The sequence below is a fragment of the Artemia franciscana genome, chromosome 20 (assembly GCF_032884065.1).
Source record: "Artemia franciscana chromosome 20, ASM3288406v1, whole genome shotgun sequence".
NCBI classification, from domain to species: Eukaryota; Metazoa; Arthropoda; class Branchiopoda; order Anostraca; family Artemiidae; genus Artemia; species Artemia franciscana.
The window spans coordinates 20413215-20439729 of record NC_088882.1 but is presented as its reverse complement, the minus strand read 5'-3'; the positions used below and the strand labels follow the sequence as shown (position 1 = coordinate 20439729).

At 36.1% G+C, this 26515-nt stretch overlaps 1 protein-coding gene across 2 annotated transcripts in view; it reads left to right on the top strand.

Moving 5' to 3' along the window:
* The window catches only part of LOC136039877 (Na(+)/citrate cotransporter-like), a 100303-nt gene that overhangs the window by 21274 nt on the left and 52514 nt on the right, over window positions 1-26515 (top strand). Inside the window, exons 4-7 of one of the 2 annotated variants that reach the window (XM_065723834.1) lie at window positions 3903-4017; window positions 8291-8457; window positions 23348-23548; window positions 25210-25350. In XM_065723834.1, coding sequence (XP_065579906.1) covers window positions 3903-4017; window positions 8291-8457; window positions 23348-23548; window positions 25210-25350 — 624 coding nt within the window. The remainder of the gene's footprint in view (window positions 1-3902; window positions 4018-8290; window positions 8458-23347; window positions 23549-25209; window positions 25351-26515) is intronic. The other variant, XM_065723835.1, reaches the window with a different exon arrangement.

Genomic DNA, 26515 nt, shown 5'->3' with positions numbered 1-26515 from the left:
GGGTCTTGATTTTTAGAGGTTGGCCTTGATTTCTTCTGTTGGGTCATAATTTTTTATCAGAAGAGTTCACCTGGATTTCTTGGGTCTGGTCATGAGTTGTGTGTATTGATCTTGAATTTTTCGTTGTTGCCCTTCATTTTTTTCGGATTGGTCTTGATCTTAGATGTTGACCTTGCTTTCTAGATTTCGGTCTAGATTTTTACGGTTTTGTCTGTGTTTCTATGCACTGGTTATGATTTCTATGGATTGGTTGTGATTTTAATTATTGTTCAGGATTTCTACATACTGATATTTTGACTACCTCGGATTGGTCTTGATGTTTATGGTTCGGTCTGGATTTCTACAGCTAACCCTGATTTTTATGAATTCATGTGGATTTTTATGCATTGGTTATGATGTCTATGTATTGGTTTTGATTTTAGAGGTTTCCCTCGATTTCTACAGTCTAGTCATGATTTCTAGGAGTTTCCCTGTATTTATACAGATTGGTCTTGATTTTTATGGTTTTGTCTGGGTTTCTACATGTTGGGGGAACAAAAAAAGGGCATATTCAATAAATTGTTTTAAATTATTTGTTTTTAATTCTTTTTAGCAATAAGGGCGATTCTTTACAAAACTACTAGAAAAAAGGGGAGTGAAATGCCAAGGAGCAACGAAATTTAGCAATGAAATGGCAATTGCTAGCTGTTCCAATAAATACATTGAGATTATAAACTAATTTTTGTGGGGAAAAGGTTTAAAAGGCCTTAGGTGTGGCAATATGTGCCATAGGATACCATCGGGTAAATTCATTGTGCCACGCTGAACTCAACAGAAGTCATCAAAAGATTCATCATTGGGGGATTTTTCATTAAGTTTAAACACTAAATCTAAGTATCGATGGACAATTTTGGAGGTAAATGTCCAAAAAATGCCATAGGTGTGAAAATGGTTACCAAAGGAAGTCGTTTTTAATCCATTAAGTGTTATAGGCACGAACTTACCATGGAACATGGCAATCTAACAATGAAATGGCGAGTTTCCGCTGTGCAAATAATAGGAATTATCATTTTTAGTTTATAAATCAATATTTGTGGGGGAAAAAGGATGAAAATCCTTAGGTGTGATAATATGGGCCGAAGGGTGTTATTGGGCTGGTAGAATATGCTACGGTAGCTTCAATTGCCAGGAGTCATCAAAATAAACGTTATTGGTTTTTTTTTCAATAAGTTTAAACGAATGTTTCTAGTGTAAACAGATATTTTTGAAGGAAAATGTCCGAAAAATGCAATATATGTAATAATGGATGCTAAAGGGTGCCATTTGTCGTCCATTGGGTGCACCAGGCTAGGAATTACCATTGAACATCGAAATAGAACAATGAAATAACAAGTTCCTTCTGTTCAAATAAAAACAAAGGTCATCTTTAGTTTATAAAGTGGTTTTTCTGGGGAAAATGTTGAAAAAACCATAGGTATGACAATGTGCATCTTATGATGTCATTGGGCTTTTACCTTGTACCATGCTGGCCTCAATTGCAAGGAATCATAAGAAGAAACTCTTTACTTGTGGTGAATTTCTCAGTATTTATGTTGAAAATCCTCAATTGAACGACTTTGAAGTCCAAAAAACCTCCCTACTACCTCCATAATATTTATTCTAGTCTCCAAGGAATGAAGTGTCTTACTAATGATTGTAAATTTGATTTTTGTTAAAAAGGCTTGTATGTACAAAAAAAGCCTTCATTATTTAGATTTCTTTTTCCAATATGATAATACCCCCTAAAGTATTACTCAACAAGCAGGTGTAGGTTAAATAAGAGTAAATTCCAAAAAATATTTCCCCCCTCTCTGTTAATTATTGCAGAAATTGAAAACACACGATCCACAGATTTTTTTTTAAACGTTTAGAAAGTATTTGCCGAATGAAAATATTAGGGAAGTTTTGCCGTTCCAGCTGTCTAGTAGACCGTTTCATTGAGGGGAAATGTCTTTCGTTTCCAAAGTTTTTTGGAATATAAAGGTCCCCTGAGAAAAAACTCTCTGAAAAAAAGCATTGGAGAAAATGGGATTTCGAAAAAACCTTTTAAAGCAAAAAATATCTTGAAAGAAAAATTGAAATCCTGAAGAAAAAGAATCTCTTAGAGTACTACGTAGCATCTCATGTGTCCTTCTTTATTACCTAACACCCCTCATCGATGTCCTCCACAGTTACAAGTGGGGGTTTCCGATGGGTCCCGAAGGAACAAGTCACGTTAGAATGTGTCATCCTTAACAGAAAAAAATAATCCCCTATTACATAAGAACCAAAGAAATCTTGAAAAATGTCTTGTCGATGAGATTGGTTGCCAGCGCCCCGATGAAAATGAATACTAGCGTCCCCATTGGAATTGGTGCTACCTCCCCATCCCCTTCGGAATTGCTCATTGGGCCCCCCGTTTGAATTGCTTACTAGGACCTTCTGTAGAAGAGGTTCCTGTTGGAATTGGATGTTAAGGCTCCCGGTGAAATTGGATGCTAAGGGCCTGATGGATCTGGATGCTAGGGCCCTGGTAGTTAGGTTACGGGGAGATGGAATTGGAAGCTAGGCCCCCAACTGCGGGAAATGAATTCTAGGGTTCCCCAGTGAAATTGGATCCTAGGGGCCATCCGTTGGATGGGTTAGGGGCCCGATGAAATTGGATGCTAGGACTCTCCTTTGGAATAGGATGCTACGACCCCCAGCCTAATTGAATGCTAGGGGACCCAGTGACGAGGTTAGGTTTGGGGTACGGTGAAATCGGATTCTAAGGCTCCGATGGATTTGGACACTTGGGCCCTATTGGAATCGGATGCTAGAACCCCATTGGAATTGACTGTTAGGGCCCAGTTGGAATTGCTCTGCAGGGCCTTCCATTTAAATTTGTTGCTAGGGTTTCCTTAAAATTTGTTGCTAGGGCCCCCTTGGAATTTCTTGCTAGGGCCCCGGTTGAATTGGATGATAGGGGCCTGGTAGAGCTTCTCACTAGGATCCAGAGTCTTGAAGGTCCCCAATGGCGGACCCTGAAGTTTTTTCCCTGGCTCTTGTGGGCTATTAGAAGGATTTTTATTCTGTGTAATACTTTTTATGCAAATATTGTCAGCCAATTTTCGTTCTTTTTAGAGTTTCATGGACAAGACTCTCTTCTTACTGTTGGTTCAAACTTCTTCTATTCTTGTTTTACAACTTACTGTAGGCTCCAAATTTTAAATTTTTATTGACAATCCGATTGGAAATTTAAATCACAGTTATTTTTTTTGTTTTCAAATCTTGTATTAATTTTCTAGATACTAATTGATTTTTCCAAACCTTCACCCTCTACTGCTTTTTCCAATTTTCAAAATAAACAGTTTTTCACGTGTATTAAATTTTAAATCGCATATAAAAGCTAATTCAAAAGTAAAACCATAAATTTTAGTCATTCTTTGTTGAAGATTGAAAAAAAACGTTTGAAAATAGCACTGTATTCTCTAAGGCCATTCTTTGCAAATGCACCGTGGCTGAGTTGTTGGCGCTCTGGCGTGGGAATTCTGTGTCGAAGGGGCATGGGTTCAATCCCGGTTGTGACCGGTTATTTAGTTTGGGACAGGGTCAGTGGCGTGACTCTGTAAGCTTAGCCAGAGTTGACCCAGCTCTTAATGGGTACCTGGAGAAATCTAGAGAAGGTAAGCAGGAAGGGTGTGTGAAAGCACAGGATGGCTGGTCCCCAACCCCCCATTGCACTTCCTGGCTGAACGGCCATGAAACGGAGATCAGCACCGCCGGTTTGGACCTTAAGGGTCTAGTGCCGTCTTACCTACTACTAATACTTACTTTTCAAATGCGACCTCGGTTCATAATAAAGCTTAAAGTTAACGAATAGTCGATAAATGTTATATACTCTAAAATGTCATCTTGTTTTTCAGGCTGATGTTGGGGTTTATGGGAACCACAATGTTTTTATCAATGTGGATTTCAAACACTGCAGCCACATTAATGATGGTGCCTATTGTGCAAGCCGTTGTTGACGAAATATTTAAGGTACCCTCCGTTATTTAATTGTGCGTTAATTCTATACAGGCTGGCCCTTGGAGAAGTAAATGCAGCCTCGTCATTTTTCTTCAACTTTCGTTTTCTAACACTATGTTTTCACACTATATCATTTTTGAGAATGAGTAATATTGAGATCCGTTTGCAATATTCTCTCTTTTTCTGTCTTTCTACCCTTGTCTCTTTCTCCTTACCACGCCTCCTCTCCTCCTCTCTATCGCTCTCTCTCTCTCTCTCTCTCTCTCTCTCTCTCTCTCTCTCTCTCTCTCTCTCTCTCTCTCTCTCTCTCTCTCTCTCTTTCTCTCCGTCTGTCTCTCTCTCTTCACTTTTGTTTGTTGAGTAAAATTTTACTGTTTTATCTGATGAAAAATCCTTAATTTCATAGACGATAATATCAGCTAAGTATATATATTATATATATGAGCAATAATTTTATATTTATTTATTTATACATGTATGTATTTTTTTTTCGAGAACTGCTCCATATCTTCTCTCGAAAACAGCTCCACATTTTTCGGGATTAATTGAAAAAACTTCTTCGACAAAAAAAGATTTTCAAAGAAAAGCAAAGAGCTTCATTAAGCCAAAAATGATCAGAGATAACACCAAAAAATCTTCAAAGCGTAAAATTACCACCAATCAATTACAATATATAAATGAAATTCAAAACGAATAGAAATTAAAATATATATCTCAAGACCAGAACATAATTTGCGCTTCACTGAAAAAATAAAAAAACAAATATTGACCGTGTATGGTCAGTGTAATTGATATTAATTGATAGTATTCCTTAAAGTTTTGATAATTTTTATTTATGAAAATAAAAAAAGTGAAATATTTAAAATGTATTTTGTTTTCAGTAAAGCTCAAATTATGTTCTGGTCTTGAGAGGGCATGGAGTTATCGGCCCTACGCTTGTTAATTTTTGATCGTTTCGAGTTTGACTTGGTTATTTATTGTAATTTCTGTTCGCTTTGAGTTTCTTTTACTTATTAGAAGTGATTTGAGGTAGTTGCACGCTTGGAAGATTTTTTGACTCTATTTATGTTCATTTTGACCTTCATGTAGCTCTTTACTTTTCTTTGAAAAATTTGCTTTGTCGAACAAGTTTTTTTTCAATTAATTTCTGTTTGTTTTCTATTGACATAGCATTTTTCATGGAAAAAAAATATTTTATATCCTTTCAGTTTTTTTTTCAATTAGAATATGTAGTTTGAGTTGCTATGAGTATGTTGGAGAAACTTTTTCAAAGTTGTTAAATCCTGACACATAGTGTATTTTTTAACTTAATTTTAAAACTCCTGAAGTTGACCTGGAAAAAAACTTAATATCACTCCAAAAGATTCAATTTATTGTCTTTGACATCCTGGATACACTGAGAATCTTTTTATTAGAGTATATTGTAAGAGCAAAAGTAGTAATAGTACTAGCCCCAAAGTTTCAACTTAATACTTCCAGTCGTTCTCGATATATTGTTAAGCTTTCTTATTGGCAACCACAAATACAATGCCTTTTGATTTATTTTCAAGAAATATTTAGTTTTAAAGCATAATGGGCCAATTAAATAGTTTTGGGTGGGGGGACATGCCTAAAATCCCTAAAGACATAGCTGTTGGGTCGTTCTACTAATTTGAACAAAATGGCTTTCTCAAAATTGTTACTGGATGTGTTTGGAAAATACAGTTTTTTCAGAGAAGGGCTGCTTGCCTTCTAATCTCTTTTTACTCCTAAAAAAGGCACCAGAATTTTTAATTTTGAATCAAACTGGCTCCTTTAAAAGTTTCAAAGATATTTCTAGCTATTACGGAGTGGTTCTTACTGTGATATTGCTTATAAGCCCTTTTGAAAACCTGCATACATGCAGCTTTTTCGTTTACTTGAAACTCCTTCTAAGCGTTCCCTAAAAGTTTCACCTTAATACTCTTAGCGTCATTAGTTACAGTAAATGTAGTGGTAGTATTAAAAGTAAACACGTAGTGCCTTCTGGCTAGTTCAAAATACCCCATAACTTACCTATAAAGGTCTAACTTAATAATTTGTTTTTCTTCAGATATTGCTTAGTCACCTTTTTGAAAGTCCACATGCTCAGAGTTTGTTTTAATTTAGTTCAATTTTCTTTTCAATATTGCTTGAAAGCTTCACCTTAATACAACACACAAAGACACACACACACACACACACAAAAACTCTAACACAAAAAACAAAAACACACGTACACACACACACACAAACACACACACACAGACACACACACACACACACACACACACACACACACACACACACACACACACACACACACACACACACACACACACACACACACACACACACACACACACACACACACACACACACACACACACACACACACACACACACACACACACACACACACACAAAGACACATAAACACAAACACAAAAACACACACATACACGCACATACACACACGCGCAAGCGCACACACGCACGCACACAAACACACACGTGCGAACGCACACATAAACACACAACAAAGAGATAAAGGCAATTGCAAAGTCAGACGCAAAGGCACGGAGAGCAGGAGAGACAGAAAACTTACAGAGTCAGACACACAAGCACAAACAAAGATATGATTGTGGGAAACACACAGTCATACGCAAAGACACGGAGAGGGAGAGAGACAGAAAAAACAAACAAACACAAAAGGTCAGAAACACAAACAAACAAATACTGACCCAGAGACGGGCAAACATAAAGTTGGACACAGGCACGGAGAGAGAGAGACAAAAAAACACATTAAAACACACAGAGTCTGATACGCAAATACACAAAGATGGACACAGAGACAGGCAAACAAACGTTCAGACACACAGACACAGACAATGGAATGAAAATTGTATTGATTTGACCAATGAAAGTACCATCAACAGAGATAATGAAACAACAATCTGAATCAACTTGACCAGTAAAAGTACCCCCTATCAAAGTACAGGTCCCTACAGCACACCTATAATTAACTCCACGTTCATGCAGCCAACCTAAAGGTCCCCCCAGGTACCTGCTGAAAACTGCCAAAACCCAGGTAGCTGCAACTAATCTACAGCCACACCTCCCCCGGCTACAGGCAGCCAACCTTCAGTTGCCTCCAGGTACCCATCACCATCCTTCTGCAGCCGGGGTACCTGAAGCAAACCTAACACTTTACCTAAGTTATATTATGATAACTGACTTAAACTAGGTCTGTTTGGGCTTAGCAATTTGGACCGCAGGTTTGCTGGACCCAAAAAAACCAAAACTGTGTGTTTTTTGTTTGTGTGTTGTGGGACCCAAGAGAACCCAAGTGTGCACAATACGTCATCCTCAGTTACAACTGGGGCTACCCCACTTGACTAGCGGGCCCTGAAAAAGCAAGTCTTGAAGAAATCTTGAAATAAAATGTCTTGAAGAAAAATGTATCAAAAACGTCTTGGAAAATGTCTTGAAGAAAATATCTGTGTAAGGATTGCGTAACAGCCAAGTAAGCATAATACATCATCTTCAGTTGCAACTGGTTGTTCCCAACTTGATTAGTGAGCCTTGAGAGGTTTTTACTACTTGGCCTAGTAGATTTTTAAACATTTAAAATCTAACGTTTTTCTATATAAAAACCAATGAATTCTTGAAGAAAGCATTTGTATAAGGAATCAATTACGTAACAACCCAAAAAAATATTACGTAGCACCCACTTTTGCATAATAACACCTGCTAGTTGCTAGGGACTCACAACTGGTTGCTGTGCTTCACGGCAAACGGTGTCTTCATGGCAACGGTGTCACGGCAAACGGTGTCTTCATGGCAACGGTGTCACGGCAAACAGTGATACCGTTTGCTAAACTTCACGGCAAACGGTCAAACTTCACGGCAAATGGTGTCACGGCAAATTGTTGACAACATTTTGTATTGCGGTAATGCTTTGGTTTCTTCTTAGCTAAAGCAGTTGTAGCCAATTATAGGTTAGAAAGAATTGAAACGGTTGGTAGTATCCTTAAGAGGGATAGTGGGATTTAACTCAGTAGAGTAAATTTCATCATTCCAAAGGCAAATCTCTTTACTCTCATTAGAATTTTGGACTTTAAGAGCTGTGGGTTCACCCTAAAGCCTATAAACGCACTTATTATATTATTCACACTTGATCCTTTCTCTAATTCTTAATTATGGGGAAGAAAATGGTATGATCGTATTTTAATTAAAAAGTATTGTTTGGAGCCTCATAATTTATTTGACAGTATTTTTTTCCTAGGAAGAAGAAGGCAATGGTACTAATCTTACTGATTTAAATTCAGAAGCAATCCGCCCACCTTATAAGGTAAAGTACAGCAGACAGTACAGTAAGGACCTGAGTGCACTATCAACAGTTACTTCAACACAAGAATTAATTCGTATCCATCAATCACGAAAGGCTTCAAGGTAATTTTCTTATCTTTAAATAAAAAATAAATAATAGGTGCGGCGAATATAATGTAGGAGCAGTACATAATTTGTTCCTGAAAGGATCAGTTTCTAAAGGCAATTAACACAATAGTGCTGACTTATGTAGTGATGAGTTACTCATGTGTTTTTCTTTCTTTCGACCTCACCATGCATCTGATCATCCCCATTTTAAGGGCTCATACTTATGCAAATACTTCATTTAACGCCGTCCATAGAAATTAATAGTAAGTTTTGACGAAAGGAATTCCAAAGGACTGAGAAGGCTTTTCAATACGGACTACTATTGTATAAACAGAATATGATAACAATAACTCGTACACATTTCAATTGAATATAATTTTGACGCTGATTCTAGATATGGAAAACCAATTTAATATTAAATCACCCATCAAAAGGAGTAACAAATGCAAAAAAGACATTTTAATTTCATTTTAATTTAATTTAATTCAATTTAATCTTAATAGAAAATATGCCATCAAGTTGAAATCCTTTAAAAACCTTATTCCAGCCGCTTATTTCCATACAAATAGAAAAATACCACGATTTTACCCAATTGGAATGGTTATGGACGCGGATGAAATTGTTTTCAGAGGTAGGATAAAGCGAAAGAGATTATTCAAGTTCAATACTCGGGTTCTAGCGCTCTTAGAATCATAGGCAGCGCAATCATACTTGCACAATATATTATTAATAGTCGAAATTACCCTTTTTAATAATCGAAAGTGCATAGAGGGCGATAAAACCTCCCAACACCCCCATCATTTCCCTAATTACTTTTATTCATAATCTTGAGATAGCAATTTTGTTCACTGTAGTTGAAAGGCCTAGTAATTCGTGGGCAATTCGTTCATTATCTACTTATAGCATCTGTTATTGAGAAAGGTGAACATGTTTGAGCATATTGATTTGGAACTTTCTGGGAATGATAAGGGAGATGATCAATTTAAGAAAAGGACAATATTCACACGCTACTACTACTGCTACTACAATTACCACTGCTTTTACTGCTAGCACAACTACTACTACTACTGCTACCATCGCTAAAACTACTGCTTTTGTAGGCTAAGAATATTAAAATTAGCATATGAGGAAACTTTGAGGGGAAAATTGAACTAAATCAAAACATACTATGTGCATACAGATTACTGATACGGGCCTATCAGAAATATTTTTGGAACACCTTATTCTATTAAGAGGAAACTTCTGGGGCATCATGACTGGGATGTTCAACTGATCAAAAGGCAACATGTATTTACTATTACTGCTGTTAACACTGCTGCTGCTACTGCTACAACTACTACTAGTATTACGCAATTAAGGCTATGCTTATGGAGGTGAAAATTTGACATAATATTGAGGGGAATCTCGGGTATTAAATTAGAATTTTCAGAGAATACTTAAAGGGGAAGATAAATTGAAAAAGATGTAATATGTGACTGCCACTACAAACACTACTAATATTGCTACTTTTATTAATACTACTACTACTACTGCTACTAAACTACTCTTGCTACTACTTCAATTGCAGCAACTTATAAAGTTTAGAGTATTGATTGGAATTCAATGCGTTCTATTGCCCACTTTAAAGGTACAAAATCACAAGTGGAGTAATGAAAAAATAAAGGAAAAAACACTAATAAAGAATAAAACACTAATAAAAAAACACTAATATGAAAAAAATGCAGAGTGATAAACAAACAAACAAATAAAAGGAAACAAAGCAAACTTCTAATAAATACAAAATATCACTTCACGAGACAAACTACATAAATGAATGAATGAATGTATTTTATTATCCCACTACCTTTGACATAGTCAAAAAAGTGGAGTATGAAGAAAAAAAGAAGAGAACACAAAAGATACATAAATAACAAGAGAAAATATAACTAAACTAGAAAGATAACTTGTAAGAAGAAGAAGATTATAGCACCATCACCCCATAATTATTCTTACAGAGAGATCGGATATAGCGAAAAAGCTGATTTTGGATGGCCAAGTATGGATCAACAATGCCATATCTTTCACTAATCCAAGAGTTCCTGGTCTAGGGTGTTAGGCCTAACAAGAACTTACAAAAACGATAAAAACATGACCGGATGGTACGCTTATTCCGATCGGTAAACAGAGTCCAAAACGGGAAAAGGCCAATATGCTGCACCAGCGCATTGAAAAGCCTTTTCTGATACGTCTATTATAATTTGTTTTGAAAGATACGAGTAGACCGTAAGATTTGCGGATCTTGCTGGTCAAATTTTCAATTAGCAGGGATCTTGTAGATTTCACTTCACAACCGATTGGGCAACCCGAGGTAAACTAAACTAGGCGCTGGTCTCACGACACAATTTCCAAGTCGAATAACAGGAACGTCATCTGAGCTTTAACGGTTGAAAACAACAATTTCGAAAATTTAAAGCCAGCGTAGCCCAATTTAACCACAATGACAACCAATAGGGGCACATTATCACACCTAAGGTTTTCCCCTCAAAAGTAAATTTATAAACTAATGAATAACCATTGTTTTTGTTTGGACAGTGGAAACTTGCCATTTCATTGTTAGATTGCAATGTTCCATTGGAATTCCCAGCCTGTGACACTAAAAGAATGACACTCGGAAACCCTTTGGCACAAATATGGAATTTTTCAGCATTTTCCACAAAATATCCGTTTACACTAGAATAGGTCGTTTAAATTTAATGAAAAACCTCCAGTAACGTTTCTTCTGATGACTCCCGGCAATTGAACCCAGTGTGGCAGAATTTACCCGCCCAATGGTATCCCCTGGCGAACATTATCACACCTCAGGTATTTTCAACGTTTTTTTCGCTAAAATTAGCTTATAAAGTAAAAATGGCAATAGTATTTATTTTAACAGCAAGAAATTGCCATTTTCATCGTTAGATTGCGATGTTCTTTGGCATTTCACATCTTCCCCTTCTCCTTATGTCCAGTGATTTTGTAAAGAATTCCTGTTTATTGTTAAAAACGACAAAGAATATGTACTCTAGGTCAATCCTAGAAATCCAGACCAAACCATAGACATCAAGATCAACTCGTAATAATAAAGAGGTCAGCATGTACACAACCAGACTAATTCTTATAAATCATGACCAGTGCAAAGAAATCCAAACCGAACAAGACCGTGAAAATTTAAGATCAAACTCGAGAAATCATGGTCAATCCCTTAAAAGCCAGACCAATCCAGGGCAACGTCTAAAAATCAAGACCGATCCCCCAAAGAAATCAAGACATCTGTCTTTAGAAATCCAGTGCAATCCCCAATAAATCATAATCAATACATAGAAACCCAAACGAATTCGTGGATATCATAAGCAATACCTAGAAATCTAAACGAATTCAAAAGTCCAGATCAAACCATAGACATCAAGACCCACCCGCAAAAACCGGGAGATCAGCAAGTAAACATCCAGAATAATCCTTATAAATCATGACCATTAGATAGAAATCCAGACCAAACCATAAAAATCCAAGACTGAACTCTAGAAATAATGGTAAACCTCTAAAACTCAAGACCAATCCAAAGAAATCAAGGGCAACGTCTAAAAATGAAGACCAATACATATAAGTCATGACGAAACCTTACAAATCCAATCGAAATCATAAAAAAAAATCATGCCAAAATTGAATAAATCAAGACCAATCCCTGAAAATCTAGACCAATCCAAAGAAATCAAGGGGTTAATATGTAGAAATTCTGAGCAACCCCAAAGGAATCATAAACAATGCTAATAAATCCAGTTGAACTCGCAAAAATCAAGAGATCAACATGCAAAAGTCTAGAAAATCTTTTGAAATCATGACCTGTGCATAGAAATACAGACCAAATCGCAAAAATCCTAGACAAAACTCTAGAAATCATGGTAACCTCTAAAAATCAAGAACAATCCAAAGAAATCAAGGGCCACGTCTAAAAATCAAGAACAGTTCCTATAAGTCATGACATGACCAGAAACAATACAAAATCAAGCCCAAACAAAATAAATCGAGGCCAATCCTTAAAAGTCAAGACCAATCTGAAGAAATCAAGAGGTCAAAACATAAATCTCTAAAAATCAATTCCAATCCAAAGACGTCAAGAGCTCAATATGTAAAAATATGGAGCAACCCCATAGAAATCATAACCAATGTTTTGAAATCCAAGCGATCTCACAAAAATCAAGAGATTATGTGAGATTACATGAAGAAGTCTAGAAAAATCATCTGAAATCATGATCTGTGTATAGAAATCCAGACCAAACCGTAAAAACCAAGATCGAACTCTAGAAATGACTTTCAACCTCTAAAAATCAAGACCAATCCAAAGAAATCAAGGGCAGCATCTAAAAATCAAGACCAAAACATAAAAATCATGAGCAGAACCTAGAAATCCCCACAAATTCTTGAAAAGAAAGACCAAACTGAAGAAACCACACCAATCTTTAAAAATCAAGACCAATCCAAAGTAATCACGAGATCGAAAGGTCAACATATGAAAATCAAGACCAATCCTACGGAATCAAAAGGTATATATGTATCAATGTAGAGCAACCCCATAGATATCATAACCAATGCTTAGAAATCCAGACAAAGTGGCAAATATCAAGAGATCAACATCTAGAAATCGAGAAAATCTGAAAGAGTAGAACATAGAAATCAAAACCAAACTGAAGAAATCATAGTCAGTGCATATAAATCTAGACCAAATCTTAAAAACCAAGAAAAAACTCTAGAAATAAAGTTCAATCTCTAAAATAAAAAAAATGAAGAGATCAAAGGCAACATGTACAAGATCAAGTTCAATACATACAAATCATGACTAGACCCCCGATGACCGTGATGACCAGAAATCATGATCAGACCCGTAAAATCGTCATGGCAAGAAGATTTCTTTTTCTAGAAATGGCAAATCTAACACATAAAGAATTTCATTCTTCAGTTAACTCGTTTTTAAATCTTGTCTATGTAGAAAATATTGTTGTGAGTGTAAAACAATTTCAACGCATTAAAAGGGTTTTTGAGTAATTTTGTCCAACAGTCAAGGCTGGATTCACTTAAGCCTTTCTCGCTTTTTAAGTCTTTTTCGATAAAAGGAGCAAAAGTTTAGGTCGTCGGATATCTGATGCAATGTTCTTTATCAGGTATCTTTTCGGGCACCCATTAAAAAAAATGCAGAAATTCATCTTTGGGGTCATGAATTGAATGCAGGTATTTCTACCAAATGAATTCTTCCAAGTTAAAAATGGAGTGTGTTTATTACAGTCCGCTCTTAAGAGCTTATCCGTTGAGGTATTTCCCTTAACAAAAACAGCTTGCACACCAAAAAAACTGCATATTTCTCGAATTTCCTCATGTACTTTTTTATTTCATAACCATTTCATTGCATAGTCTTACGATTTAATTATAAAAGCCATTTTGGTGTGAGAAATTTAATGCTGCACATCATTGTTTTTGAATATACTTAAACAATTTGTATTTGAGATTCCATTTGTATCTATAAATTTTACGACATTGTTCATCTAACAGTAGGAATGCCACTTCAAAAATTACACAAGACGAGGAAGGATTCGGTCCGATATATTCTGAGTAAATCATACCGAACACAATAATAATAAAAAAAAAATCAATGTTGACACACTGAACTCATTTTGAATAATGAAGCATGTGAATCGCAAGATTTATCAAGCCATGTATCGTTGACCTTCGAAACCTGTAATTTTTTTATTATAAAGATCCCTCAGGACCAACACAAATCATGCGATATTACTTCATCGTAAAATGTAAATATTGGGGCATGTAACCTAACATAAGATAGCTGCAGTCAATATTCAGCTCCGCTTCGAATTTTTTCAAGTCCAGAGAACTTTGAGTGTTAATTACAACCAAACTTTTACCATATAGTTAGGGTAGGTTAACGTGGCCAGCCACGTTAGCCTAAATGAACCTAAGTTGAATGTAGTTTATTAATCTAACCCTACCTATCCAGTTATACTGCCATCTATAATGGAATAGATGGTAAGAGTTGGGTTATATTTCACAATTATGTGTCTCTGGCCTTGTAAAGATCCAACGGGTAGCTGATTGTTGACTTCGGGTATCCTGACTTGGGCTAGATGGTTCAATATTTACTTTTCTTGATAACGTAATCTCGCGTGATTTTCGTTGGTTTCGAGGGACCTTTATATACTAACAATAACAGGTTTTTTAGGTCAACGATACGCGAATTGATAGATCTTACGATTCGCGTGCCTTAGTACTGAAAATGAGTTCAGTGTGACAACATTGAGTTATTTTCAGCAGTTATTATAATCTTCGGTGTGATTAACTCAGAATATATCACATTGAAATATTTCTCGCATGGTGTCATTTTTGAAGTGACATTCCTATGGCTAGATGAACAATGTCGTGAAGTTTATAGCTATAAATGGAATCTCAAATACAATATATTCAAGTATAATAAAAAATGATGGCGTGCAACATCAGTTTTTTTAAGCCAAATGGCTTTTATGATGAAATCATAAGAGCATGCGATGAAAATGGTCAAAAAAAGAAAGAAATAGGGAATTCGAAATACGTACTTTTTTGGGTGTACACGCTGTTGAAGATCCCAACGAATAGGCTCTTAATAGCGGAATGTGAAGAACACATTCCATTATTCAACTTGGAAGAATTCAGTTGGGAGAAATACCTGCAGTCAAATCTTGACCGGAAGATGAAGCTCAATTGTTTTCTCAATGGGTGCCTGAGAAGATATCTGATAAAAACAAGAGCTAAGAGCTCATATGGCACTTGTGACGAGGCGAGAAGAGCTAAGAGCCAAGACATCATAATGTATGAGCTCTAACAAAATTCTATGAATCAATAGATTGATTTAAAAGGAAAATAAGAGGCTTAATGCCGGTCAGGATTTAAAATAAGAGCTCTGAGTCATGATCTCCTTCTAAATACCAAAAATCATTAAGATCCGATCTCCCACTCGTAAGTTATAAATACCTAATTTTTTCTAATTTCTCCTCTCCCTTTAGCCCCCCAGATGGTCGAATCTGGGAAAACGACTTTATCAAGTCAAATTGTGCAGCTCCCTGACACGCCTACCAATTCTCATCGTCCTAGCACGTCCAGAAGCACCAAACTCGCCAAATCACTGAGCCCCTCCCCCCAACTCCCCCAAAGAGAGTGAATCCAGTACGATTCCGTCAATCACGTATCAAGGACATTTGTTTATTCTATCCACCAAGCTTCATCCCAATTCCTCCACTCCAAGTGTTTTTCCAAGATTTCCCCCTCCAACTCCCCCCAATGTCAAAAGATCTGGTCAGGATTTGAAATAAGAGCTCTAAGACATGAATTCCTTCTAAAAATCGAATTTCATTAAGATCCGATCATCTATTCGTAAGATAAAAATATCCCAATTTTCATGTTTTCCGTGAATTCCGGTTTCCCCCTCCAACTCCCCCCAACGTCACAAGATCTGGTCGGAATTTAAAATTAGAACTTCGAAGCACAAGATCTTTCTAAATATCAAATTTCATTAAGATCTGGTCACCCTTTCGTAAGTTATAAATACCTCAATTTTGAAAATTACCCCCCCCCCCTAATTCCACCAAAGAGAGCAGATCCGGTCCAGTTATGTCAGTCACGTATCTTAGACAAGTTTCTATTCTTCCCATCCAGTTTCATCCTGATCTCACCGCTTTAAGTATTTTCTAAGGTTTCCGGTCCCCCCCAACTGCCCCCTCCAATTGCGCTTGATCCGGTTGAGATTTAAAATAAGAGATCTGAGTTACAAGGTCCTTCTAAATATGAATTTTCATAAGGATCCGATCACTTCTTCGTAAGTAAAAAATATGTCATTTTTTCTTATTTTTCAGAATTAACCCCCCCCCCCCCCCCCAATAGAGCGGGTCCGTTCCAATTATGTAAATCACGTATGTAAGACTTTTGCTTATTTTTACCACCAAGTTTCATCCCGATCTCTCCAATTTAAGCGTTTTCCATGATTTTAGGTTCCCCCACTCCAAACTTCCCCACAATGTCACCAGATCCGATCAGGATTTAAGATAAGAGGTTTGAGACACGGTATCCTTCTAAATATCAAATTTCATTGAGATCCGATCACCTGTTCGTAAGTTAAAAATACCTCATTTTTTCTCATTGTTCAGAAATAACCCCCCCCCCCCAACTATCCCAAAGAGAGCGGATCCGTTCCGTTTATGTCAATCATCTATCTAGGACTTGTGTTTATTTTTCCCACCAAGTTTCATCCCGATCCCTCCACTTTAAGTGTTTTCCAAGTTTCAGGTTTCCCCCTCCCAACTCCCCCCCCCCCCAATGTCACCAGATCCGGTCGGGATTTAAAACAAGAGCTCTAAGACACGATATCCTTATAAAAATCAAATTTCATTGAGATCCGATCACCCATTGGTAAGTTAAAAATACCTCATTTTTTCTAATTTTTCAGAATTCTCCCCCCCCCCCCAACTACCCCAAAGAGAGCGAATCCGTTCCGATTATATCAGGAATATATCAGATAACCGAAGACTAAACTCTTGCTCCTTATGTCCAAAAAGACTAAAAAAGTGGCAAGGGCTGAAGTGAATCTAACCTTGACTCTGGGACAAAAATTACCCAAGAGCCCATTTTGTATTGTTCTTGTGGATTGTTCTGAATTTCTATTTGTTGGTCTCTTGATTTTGCAAGTTCGTCAAGATTTACAAGCATAGGTTATGATTTCTACGGGGTTGCTGTAGGTTTCTACATAATAAACTCGTGATTCCTTCAGATTGATCTTAATTTTTAGATGTCGGTCTTTTGATCTCTTGATTTCTTTGGATTTGTCCTGATTTTTAGAGCTTGGTCTTAAATTTTTCAGTTTGGCCTTTATGCTTGTGAATTCGTTGGGATTTCTAGGGTTCGGTCATGACTTGTATGTACTGGTCTGGATTTTTAGATGTTGCCCTTGATTTCTTTGAATTGGATTGGTCTTGATTTCTTTGGATTGTCTGCGTTTTTAGGAATTGGCCTTGATTTTTTCAGTTTGGTCAAGATTCTTTATGAATCCTTTTGGATTTCTATGGTCTGGTCATGACTTATATGTACTGTAAGTATTGGTCTTGATTTTTACATTGCGTCCTTGATCTAGTCGAAATGATCCTGATTTTTAAAGGTGCACCAAGATTTATACAGTTTTTTTTCGGTTTTTTTACGGTTTGGTCTGGATTTTTATGCACTGGTCATGATTTTTAAGGATTGTTCTGGATTTCTACATGCTGATCTCTTGAATTTTACTGGTTGGTCTTGAAGGCTATGGTTTAGTCTTAATTTTTAGGGTTAATCCTGATTTTTTGTGAATTCTTGTGGATTTCTATTCATTTCTAATGATTCACAAGAATCCTTCGGGATTTGTATGTATTGGTTATGATATTTTGGGGGTTATTCTGGATTTCTACGCATTGATCTCTTGATTTTCGGGATTAAATCCTAATTTTTATGGTTTGATCTGGATTTCTATTCATTGGTCTCTTGATAGTTTGGTCTATATCTCTAATATTGATCGCTTGATTTTGTGAGTTTGTCTGGATTTCTATGAGTTGGTTATTATTTCTATGGGGTTGCTCTAGATTTTGCATATCGACCACTTGATTTCTTTGGTTTGGTCTTGATTTTTAAAGCTTCACCTTGATTTCTTCGGTTTGTTTTTATTTTAATTAATTCATTGGAATTTCTAGGGTCTAGTCATGACTCATGTGTATTGGTCTAGATTTTTAAATGTTGCCTTTGATTTCTTTGAATTGGTCTTGATTTTTAGATGTTGACCATGATTTCTAGATTTTAGTCTTGGTTCTTACGGTTTGGTCTGGAGTTCTAAATGTTGATCTCATGGTTTTTGGAGTTCGTCTGGATTGCTAATCATTGGCAATGATTTCAATGGAATTGCTCTGAATTTCTACATATTGACCTCTTGATTTCTTTGGATTGGCCTTTATTTATTAGAGGTTCGCTTTTTGATTTCCTAATTTTTCGGATTAGTCTGGATTTCTAGGGATTGGCCTTAATTTTTTAGTTTGGTCTTGAACTTACATGAATTCATTTAGATTTCTAGGGTCGAATCATGATGTACATGAATTATATGGCATATGTCTTGATTTTTAATTATTGTCCTTGATATTTTTGGATTTACTTTGATTTTTAGAGGTCTTTCATGATTTCTACAGTTTTTTCTTGGTTTTTTACGGTTTGGTCTGGATTTTGTGCACTGGTTATGATTTCTAAGGATTGTTCTGGATGTCTACATGTTGATTTCTTGAATTTTACGGATTTGTCTTGATGTCTATAGTCTTGTCTTAATATCTAGGGTTGACCCTGATTTTTTGGAATTGGAGTGCATTTCTATGTATTACTTATGATTTTCAAGAAAACGTCAAAATTGTATGTCTTTGTTATGATTTCTTGGGGTTTATTCTGGATTTCTAAATATCGATATCTCAATTTCTGGGGGTTAATCTTGATTTCTATTGTTTGGCCTGGATTTCTATTCGTTGGTCTCTTGACTCATATAGTTTGGTCTAGATTTCTAATATTGATCGCTTGATTTTGTGAGTTCGTCTGGATTTCTATAAGCTGGTTATAATATCTATGGGGTCGCTCTAGATTTCTACACATTGACCACTTGATTTCTTCACTTTGGTCGAAAATTTTAGAGGCTGACCTTAATTTCTGCGGTTTGCTCTTGATTTTTAATGGATTCCTCTGGAATTCTACGCATTGACTAGTATTTGGATTTCTATATGACTTGTATATACGATTTGGATTTTTAAAGATTGTTATGGATTTCTGCATGTTAATATCTCGAATTTTGTGAGTTTTTCTGGATTTCTATGCAATGGTTATGATTTCTATGGGGTTGTTCTATATTTTCACATATTGACCCTTGATTTCTTAGGGTTGGTCTCGATTTTTACAGGTTGGTCTTGATTTCTTCAGTTCGGTCTTTATTTTTATGAATTCGTCGGGATTTCTATATATTGGTCATGATTTCTTGAGGTTGGTTATGATTTCTACAGTATGGTCTTGATATCTAGAGTTTGGTCTTGATTTATTTGAATTGGTATTGATTTTTAAGGATTGTCCTGGACTTCTTCATATTGATCGCTTGGCTTTGTGAGTTTGTCTGGATTTGTATGGTTTTGTCAAGATTTCTACGTGTTGGGTATGATTTCCAAGGATTGTTCTTTATTTCTATATATTGATCCCTTTATTACTTCGTACTGGTAATGATGTCTTCGATTTGGTCTGAATTTCAAAGACTGACCCTAATTCTTATGAATTCATGTTGATTTCTATGTGTTGGTTACAATTTTCATGTATTGGTCTTGCTTTTAGAGTTTGCCCTCGAATTCTATAGTTTTGTCATAATTTCTATGAGCTTTCTTGGATTTCTATGGCATGGCCCTTATGTCTCTGGGAAGGTCTGGTTTTCTTTGTATTGGGTATGCTTTCCAAGAATTGTTCTTGATTTCTACATATAAATCTCTTGCCTACTTCGTACTGATAATGATGTCCCTGGTTATGATTTCCATGTATTGATCTTGACTTTAGAGGTTGCCCTCAATTTCTAATGTTTGGTCATAATTTCTGTGAGTTTCCCTTGATTTCTATGGCTTGATCTTGATGTCTATGGTTTGGTCTGGGTTTCTACATTTTTTTTTAGAATAAACAAAAGGCTTATTCAAGAAAATTGTTTAAATTTTATGTCTTATATAACAATAAAGGAGAATTTTTTACAAGATCACTGGAAATAGGGGGAAGGGTTGTAAAATACCAAGGAACATTGCAATCTAATGATGAAATCACAATTTCTCGCTATTCAAATAAATTCAACGATCATTTTGACTTCATAATCTTATTTTTGTGGGGAAAAGGTTAGAAACTCCTTAGGTGCTACAATTTGCGCGAGAGGCTACCATCAGTCGGGTACATTGTACCAAGCTGGGATGAATTGTCATGAGTCATCAGAAGAAACGTTATTTGGGGTTATTCGTTAAGTTAAAACGATCGAATCCAGCTTAAACGGATATTCTTGGAGGAAAATGTCCAAAAAAAAAACCAAATTTGGGATAATTGTTGCCAGAAGCTGTCGTGTGTCAGCCATGCAGTGTCAAAGGCTGGGAATCGCCGTGGAACATCATAATCTAACAATGAAATAGCAAGTTTTCGTCGTTCGAATAAATCAATGACCATTTTTAATTTATAAATTTATTTGTGAGGGGAAAAGGTTGAAAAAATCCTTAGATAAAGATAATGTGCCCCCAGATGGTGTCATCAAGGCTGGTAAATTATACCATGCTGGCCTCAATTGCTAGGAGTCATCAGGAAAACGCTATTAGGTATTTTTCATGAAGTTCAAACGATCGATTCTAGTGCAAATAAATGCTTTTCCACGAAAGTGTCCAACAAATGTCATACGTGTGATAATGTGCGTCATATGGTGTCTTTTGCCATTTATAGTCTACCACACTGGTGTTAATTGTCATGGGGACATCATGTTTTGGGGGTGGATTTCTAAAGCATGAACCATTAGATTTAATGGGTGATTTTCAACAGGAAAAGATCTAGAAAATGCCTTAGAAATGGTGAGTGATTCTAGAGGGTGCCAAAAAGGCCAATCATAGTATGGCACTGTGGCGTGAATCGAGATTGTGTATCACGGAGGGTTGGCTTGCGAAAACATGAACCATTGGATTTAATGTATGATTTTTAACAGGGAAATACCTGGAAAATGTCTTAAGAATGATGAGAGATTATCATGAAGAGATGGCTTACGAAAAACATTAATAATTGGATTTTAGTCATATTTTTATCAAGAACATTTCAGGTAAAAATGTCTTGGGAACAATAATAATCATCACAGAGGTACCATAGGTCAACCACATATTGCCATGGTGGCGTGAATTGCTTTAGGTAACATGTTCTACAGCTTAAAGCTAAGGTGGGAGGTGTTAAATGAGTTTTTCGACGGGGAGGGGGCTGAAATCTAACACTCAGTCAAAAGAAATGAGGCTTTTCATTAGAACTTCTCAGAAATACATCGTAATTTTGCTTGAATTTATCTGTAATAACAACCCTCACTGTCTGGAATTGCTTGCTAGGGTGGGTAAGCTGCATATTGTCACGGTTGCGTGAATATGCATAGTCTCGGCTCAAAGAAATGCGGCATTTTCATTGACAGCTCTTACAAAATAGCTCTTAACGGGGCTTAATTACCTCTAATATCCCCCTCTCTGGAATTGGCTGCTAAAACCCTCACCTTTGCTTAATTCATGGTTCCTTTTGCTTATATTTTATCCCTTACAAGTTTTGTCTCTCGTTTTGTTTTTTCGTTTGTTGTGTCTTAACTGCTTTTTCTTTTTTTTTAAATAATGCTTTGCAGTTTTTTAATCATTATAAGCTGTATATATAAAAGTCTGTGTCCTTGAGATTTATTAATCCAGGATAAAACTTCGATACTAAATCGTTTACGTAATGAAATATATAAAGCCAATACTGTGCAACATTTGCAATATAACTTAACCTGCCTCGGTCATATTAGAACATTAATAGAACGTAGCGAGCAGGTTCATCTAACACAGAAAAATTTAGTAGCTTTACATGATAGTTACACGGCTCGGAGATGATGTTTAGGAAACATGCGAACAATTTAATCATTCTAGTTTGCGCGAACACGAGATTCTCCTTACGTACTATAAGCTATCATGTAGAATGTATTAACCACATCAAAATACTAGAAAGACCATCAAAGTCAGATGTCCAAGGCACAGTTCCATTGAGGGGGAATTCCTTCCGAATCCTAGTGTGTAGAGAAAATCTTTGGAATATAAAGGTTTCCTTAAAAAAAAACTTGTGAAAGAAAATGGAATCTCTAAAAGTATTGTGTAACTCAAATGTATGTGCCCTTCACTGTTACAGGCGGAGATTCTCAACGGGGCCCGAAGAAATAAGAAGGGTTAGAATGTGTCATCCTTAATATAAGTAAACATTTCCCTATTACATAAGACTCAAAGAAATCTTGAAACTTCTTGAAAAACGTCTTGTCGGTAAAATTGGTTGCTAGTACCACCTCCACCCCCACCCCCGATGGAATCGGATGCTATGACCCCGTGGTGGTTAGTTTGGGTTAGGGTGCCGTTGGAATTGGTTGCTAGGGCCTTCCGTTGGAATTGACTGCTTGTGGTGTCCGTTAGATTTGGTTACTAGAGGCGCATTGGAATTGACTGCTAGTACCTCCGCTGGAGTTGTTTCTAGTAATCCCGTTGGAATTGATTGCTAAGGTCCTCCAGTGAAATTGGATGCTAGGATCCCGGTGTTGAGTTTAGGGGCCCGGTGAAATTGGATGCTAAGCCCCCCTCATTGGAATTAGTTGCTATGGGTCCCTCCCCTAATGGAAAAGGTTGATAGGCCTCCCGTCAGAATTGAGTGCTAGGGCCAGAGAGGATACATAGGGCCTGAATTGAGTGCTAGAGGGCCTGGTGGAATTGTTTGCTAAGGGCCGGCGTCTTGAAGGTTCCCGACTAGCAGGCTCCTGGAGGGTTTCCCGCGCACCCTTAGGTTTTTAAGCATAATAAGCATAGAAAAACCATTATCTACTATGTAACATGCACCTGCATCTCTTAGAAATCTTTCCCTATGGCGTAACATGTACCTGCGTCTTGAAGAAGCTTTAAAAATGTCGCAATCGGGATTCGAAGAGATACGGCTGCGGTCAGAACTTAAAAGCCCCAACTATTCCTAATTAAACTATGCAGTCAATTAAAAAATTTGCTATTATGTTAAATTTTAAATACAATACTTCTAAAGGATGCTCATTACTCCATAGTAATTGCACCGAGGGGCCAACGACTTTCAGAAATCACTTACACCAGTTGGTGCTTGCAAAGTATGGTGAATGGGGGCCAAGTGTGGCGGAACTGTACAGCGCACGACGCACTCAGAGATGTACACCAGGTGGTGAGAAGTCGGTAGCACCTCGAGTATCAAACCAACTATCAAGAAAAGGTCAATGGATGTTTTTGCGAGGGTAAGGGGCTATTAAATCGTTAAAAACTGTATTTTCAAGGTCAGCTTCCATTTTTGTTTTTAGAACCATATGGAAGATCAGGGGGAGTTACTGATCCCTTCTTTTTAGAGAATCGAACGTAGAATAAAAGACTATTTCATGGGCTTGCTAGCACAGAAATTTAAAAAGAGGGGGAAACCCAAAAGGAATAAGATTTGGTCAATGAGTCCCGTCATGAAAAATTATAAACCTTAAAAATCGTTTTTGGCATTTCAGTCTCCATAATTATCTTTTTTACTTAATTGAAACAGAGACAGCTTGTAATTGAAACAGCTTGTATATACTGGACTATTCCCCCTCTTTGTTTGGGATGTCTTCTAATTATTATTTATGGTTGCATTCATCATTTATAGTGCATAAGTAATAAATGATTTCAACTATTATTTTCCTTTTGGCTTTACTATTTTTAATTCTTTAAAGACAAATAAAACACATTGGACTGTTACCCCTTTACCTTTGGATTTTGTTATTTGTGTTACGAATACAGTTTTTTATTTGAATTTTTATTATTTCCTTTTTCTCAGGATCCAAAACTGGATAATGGTGAGCATTACAGGCTGACTGAAAAATTTTATCTTGCTTTTTGTCTTTCTGTTTCCATGATTCCATGAATGATCTGTGCGTCTATGTGTGCGTCTTTTGTCTGATTCCATGAATGATCTGTGCGTCTATGTAAAAACTCTTAAACACGGACTTAGTTAGAACCAACCACCATTGGCAGAATCTATACTGAAAGTCCTTTGATTGTGGATTTATAAACTGCAATATAAGCCTCAGGTTTGTAATTTGCTAGCTCAGAACTTCATAAAAACAAACTTTTGTGGAAAGAAATACCCTTAGTTAAATAAGTGCTAAAGTTCTTTTATTTTTGGAGTTTTACGTTCCGTTATGGTAAAAAGGGGGTTTCGCTGATTTGGGAGTGTTTTAACGAGTTGTTTGCTTGCGCATGAAATTAAATTTTAATTCCACTAAACTCTTTGTTCATATATAACGTGTAATAGACACGGGTCTAGATGGACCGCCAAGAGTGGGCAGTGGATCTCAGGAAACTCATTACTCTTTGGAAAAGTCCTAAAGACGAGCGCAAAAGTAACCAAATATAGAAGGCAGTACATGTTGCACTCTCATCCCAAAAGGGCAAATCCCTGACTACGCACTTTGCGTCAAACACATTCCTAAGGCAGTAGCTATAGAGCAGGTCAATATAGCTGTACATTTATCATATAGTGTTATTTCCACGCCTCTGTCTGAGAAAGAGAGAGAGAGAGGCAGAGAAAGAACTGACTCAACTAATTGAACTTAATTAAAAAAGCATGTTTTACTAAAGAATATGTAAGACTGTTGTCCTCACGATACGAGATAAAATAGGCACACCAGTTTGGGTCATGTATTATCTGAAAAAATTGGTTTTATGCTTAAAGACAAAATTATACAGCAATACAAAACAACTATTAACATAATATATAGCTAGATAAAATACATAGTCAATTTACTGAATTTTTAATTGAGATTTAATTCAATTAGTCAAGATTTTTCTGCACAAGGGTTTTTTATAATATATAACCTTCTTTGGATATTTATAGTCTTTAGCTTACTTCAAGCATTTTGTTTTCGATTTTCAGGGTTTTTCAGACATACAACCCAACGTACAAAGAAATAAGGAAGGCAATGTTGTTATCAGTGGCTTATGCTGCCAATATTGGAGGTACTGGGACAATTACTGGTACGGGTCCAAATCTTGCGTTTAAGGGCATCGTCAAGTCGTAAGTTACTATTTTAAAGCCAAAAATCATGATTTTGTCGATAAAAAGTTATATTAATTTAGTATGTTTCTTTATACTTTTTTCTTAAACATCGAAGAAATGATTTATGGCTCAGGCATATATAGCTAAGATGAATAAAATTTCTAATTCTGGTTCATCTTGTTGATTTAATGACAAAAACACTCTTGGGGGCTTAATTTAGCTAATATCCTATATCTTTCTTCTTTTATAACAATTTAAGCAATATCTGCTTTCTCAGAACTACTGATCACCTTTCGGTAATAGATATTATCCTGTTTGGCAAAAAAAAAACAGATTGTAAGATGATGTCATTATTAAAAAATAAAACAGTTCAAAATAGGGATGAAACCTTTTAATTGACAATGAAAAGAAATATAAAATTTTTAACTGGATATTTCGGACACATACACAGTTTCCATCATCAGCAGTAAAAGTTATACTGCTGATGAGGGACACTGTATATGTGTCCGAAATAACCAGTTAAAATTTCATATTTTTTTCACTGTCAATTAAAAGGTTTCATCCCTATTTTGAACTGTTATATTTTGGTGATGGAAAGGTAGTGTGGTCTTCGAAGTTATCGATGTCGTTTTTAAATACTTTCTAAGTGGGGTTGACGCATATTTTAGCACCAACGGTTCAACTGGTCCTGACCTGTTGCACTATTTTATTATTTTCATATATCTAAACATATCATATATTCTATCATATATCTCATATATCTAATATTTCATATATCTAATATCTAAACATATATATATTCATATATCTAAAATATATCTCATTCATTTATCTAAAGAATGTAGTAACAAAAATCGTCAACCGAGATAAGTATAATCTTATACTCTAATTTCCCCCTAATTTTTCTCTCATAAAACCAAAAATTAATAGATTTTACATAATTATGAACTTGTCAAGCCTTTGTGTGCCCTTCAAAAAAAGGAAGCAAAACCACTAGTTTACAATTATTTAAGTCTGTAACGTATTATCAAGATCTGACATTTTTAGAAGTGATATTGAATTTCCGAATTTGTAACATATATCATCACTTATAGCACTCCTCAATTAATTCAAAGTATTTCATAATTTTCTTACATAGTCTTTCCTGGTGCACTATTTATCACTTATAATTTTGTCTATTTTT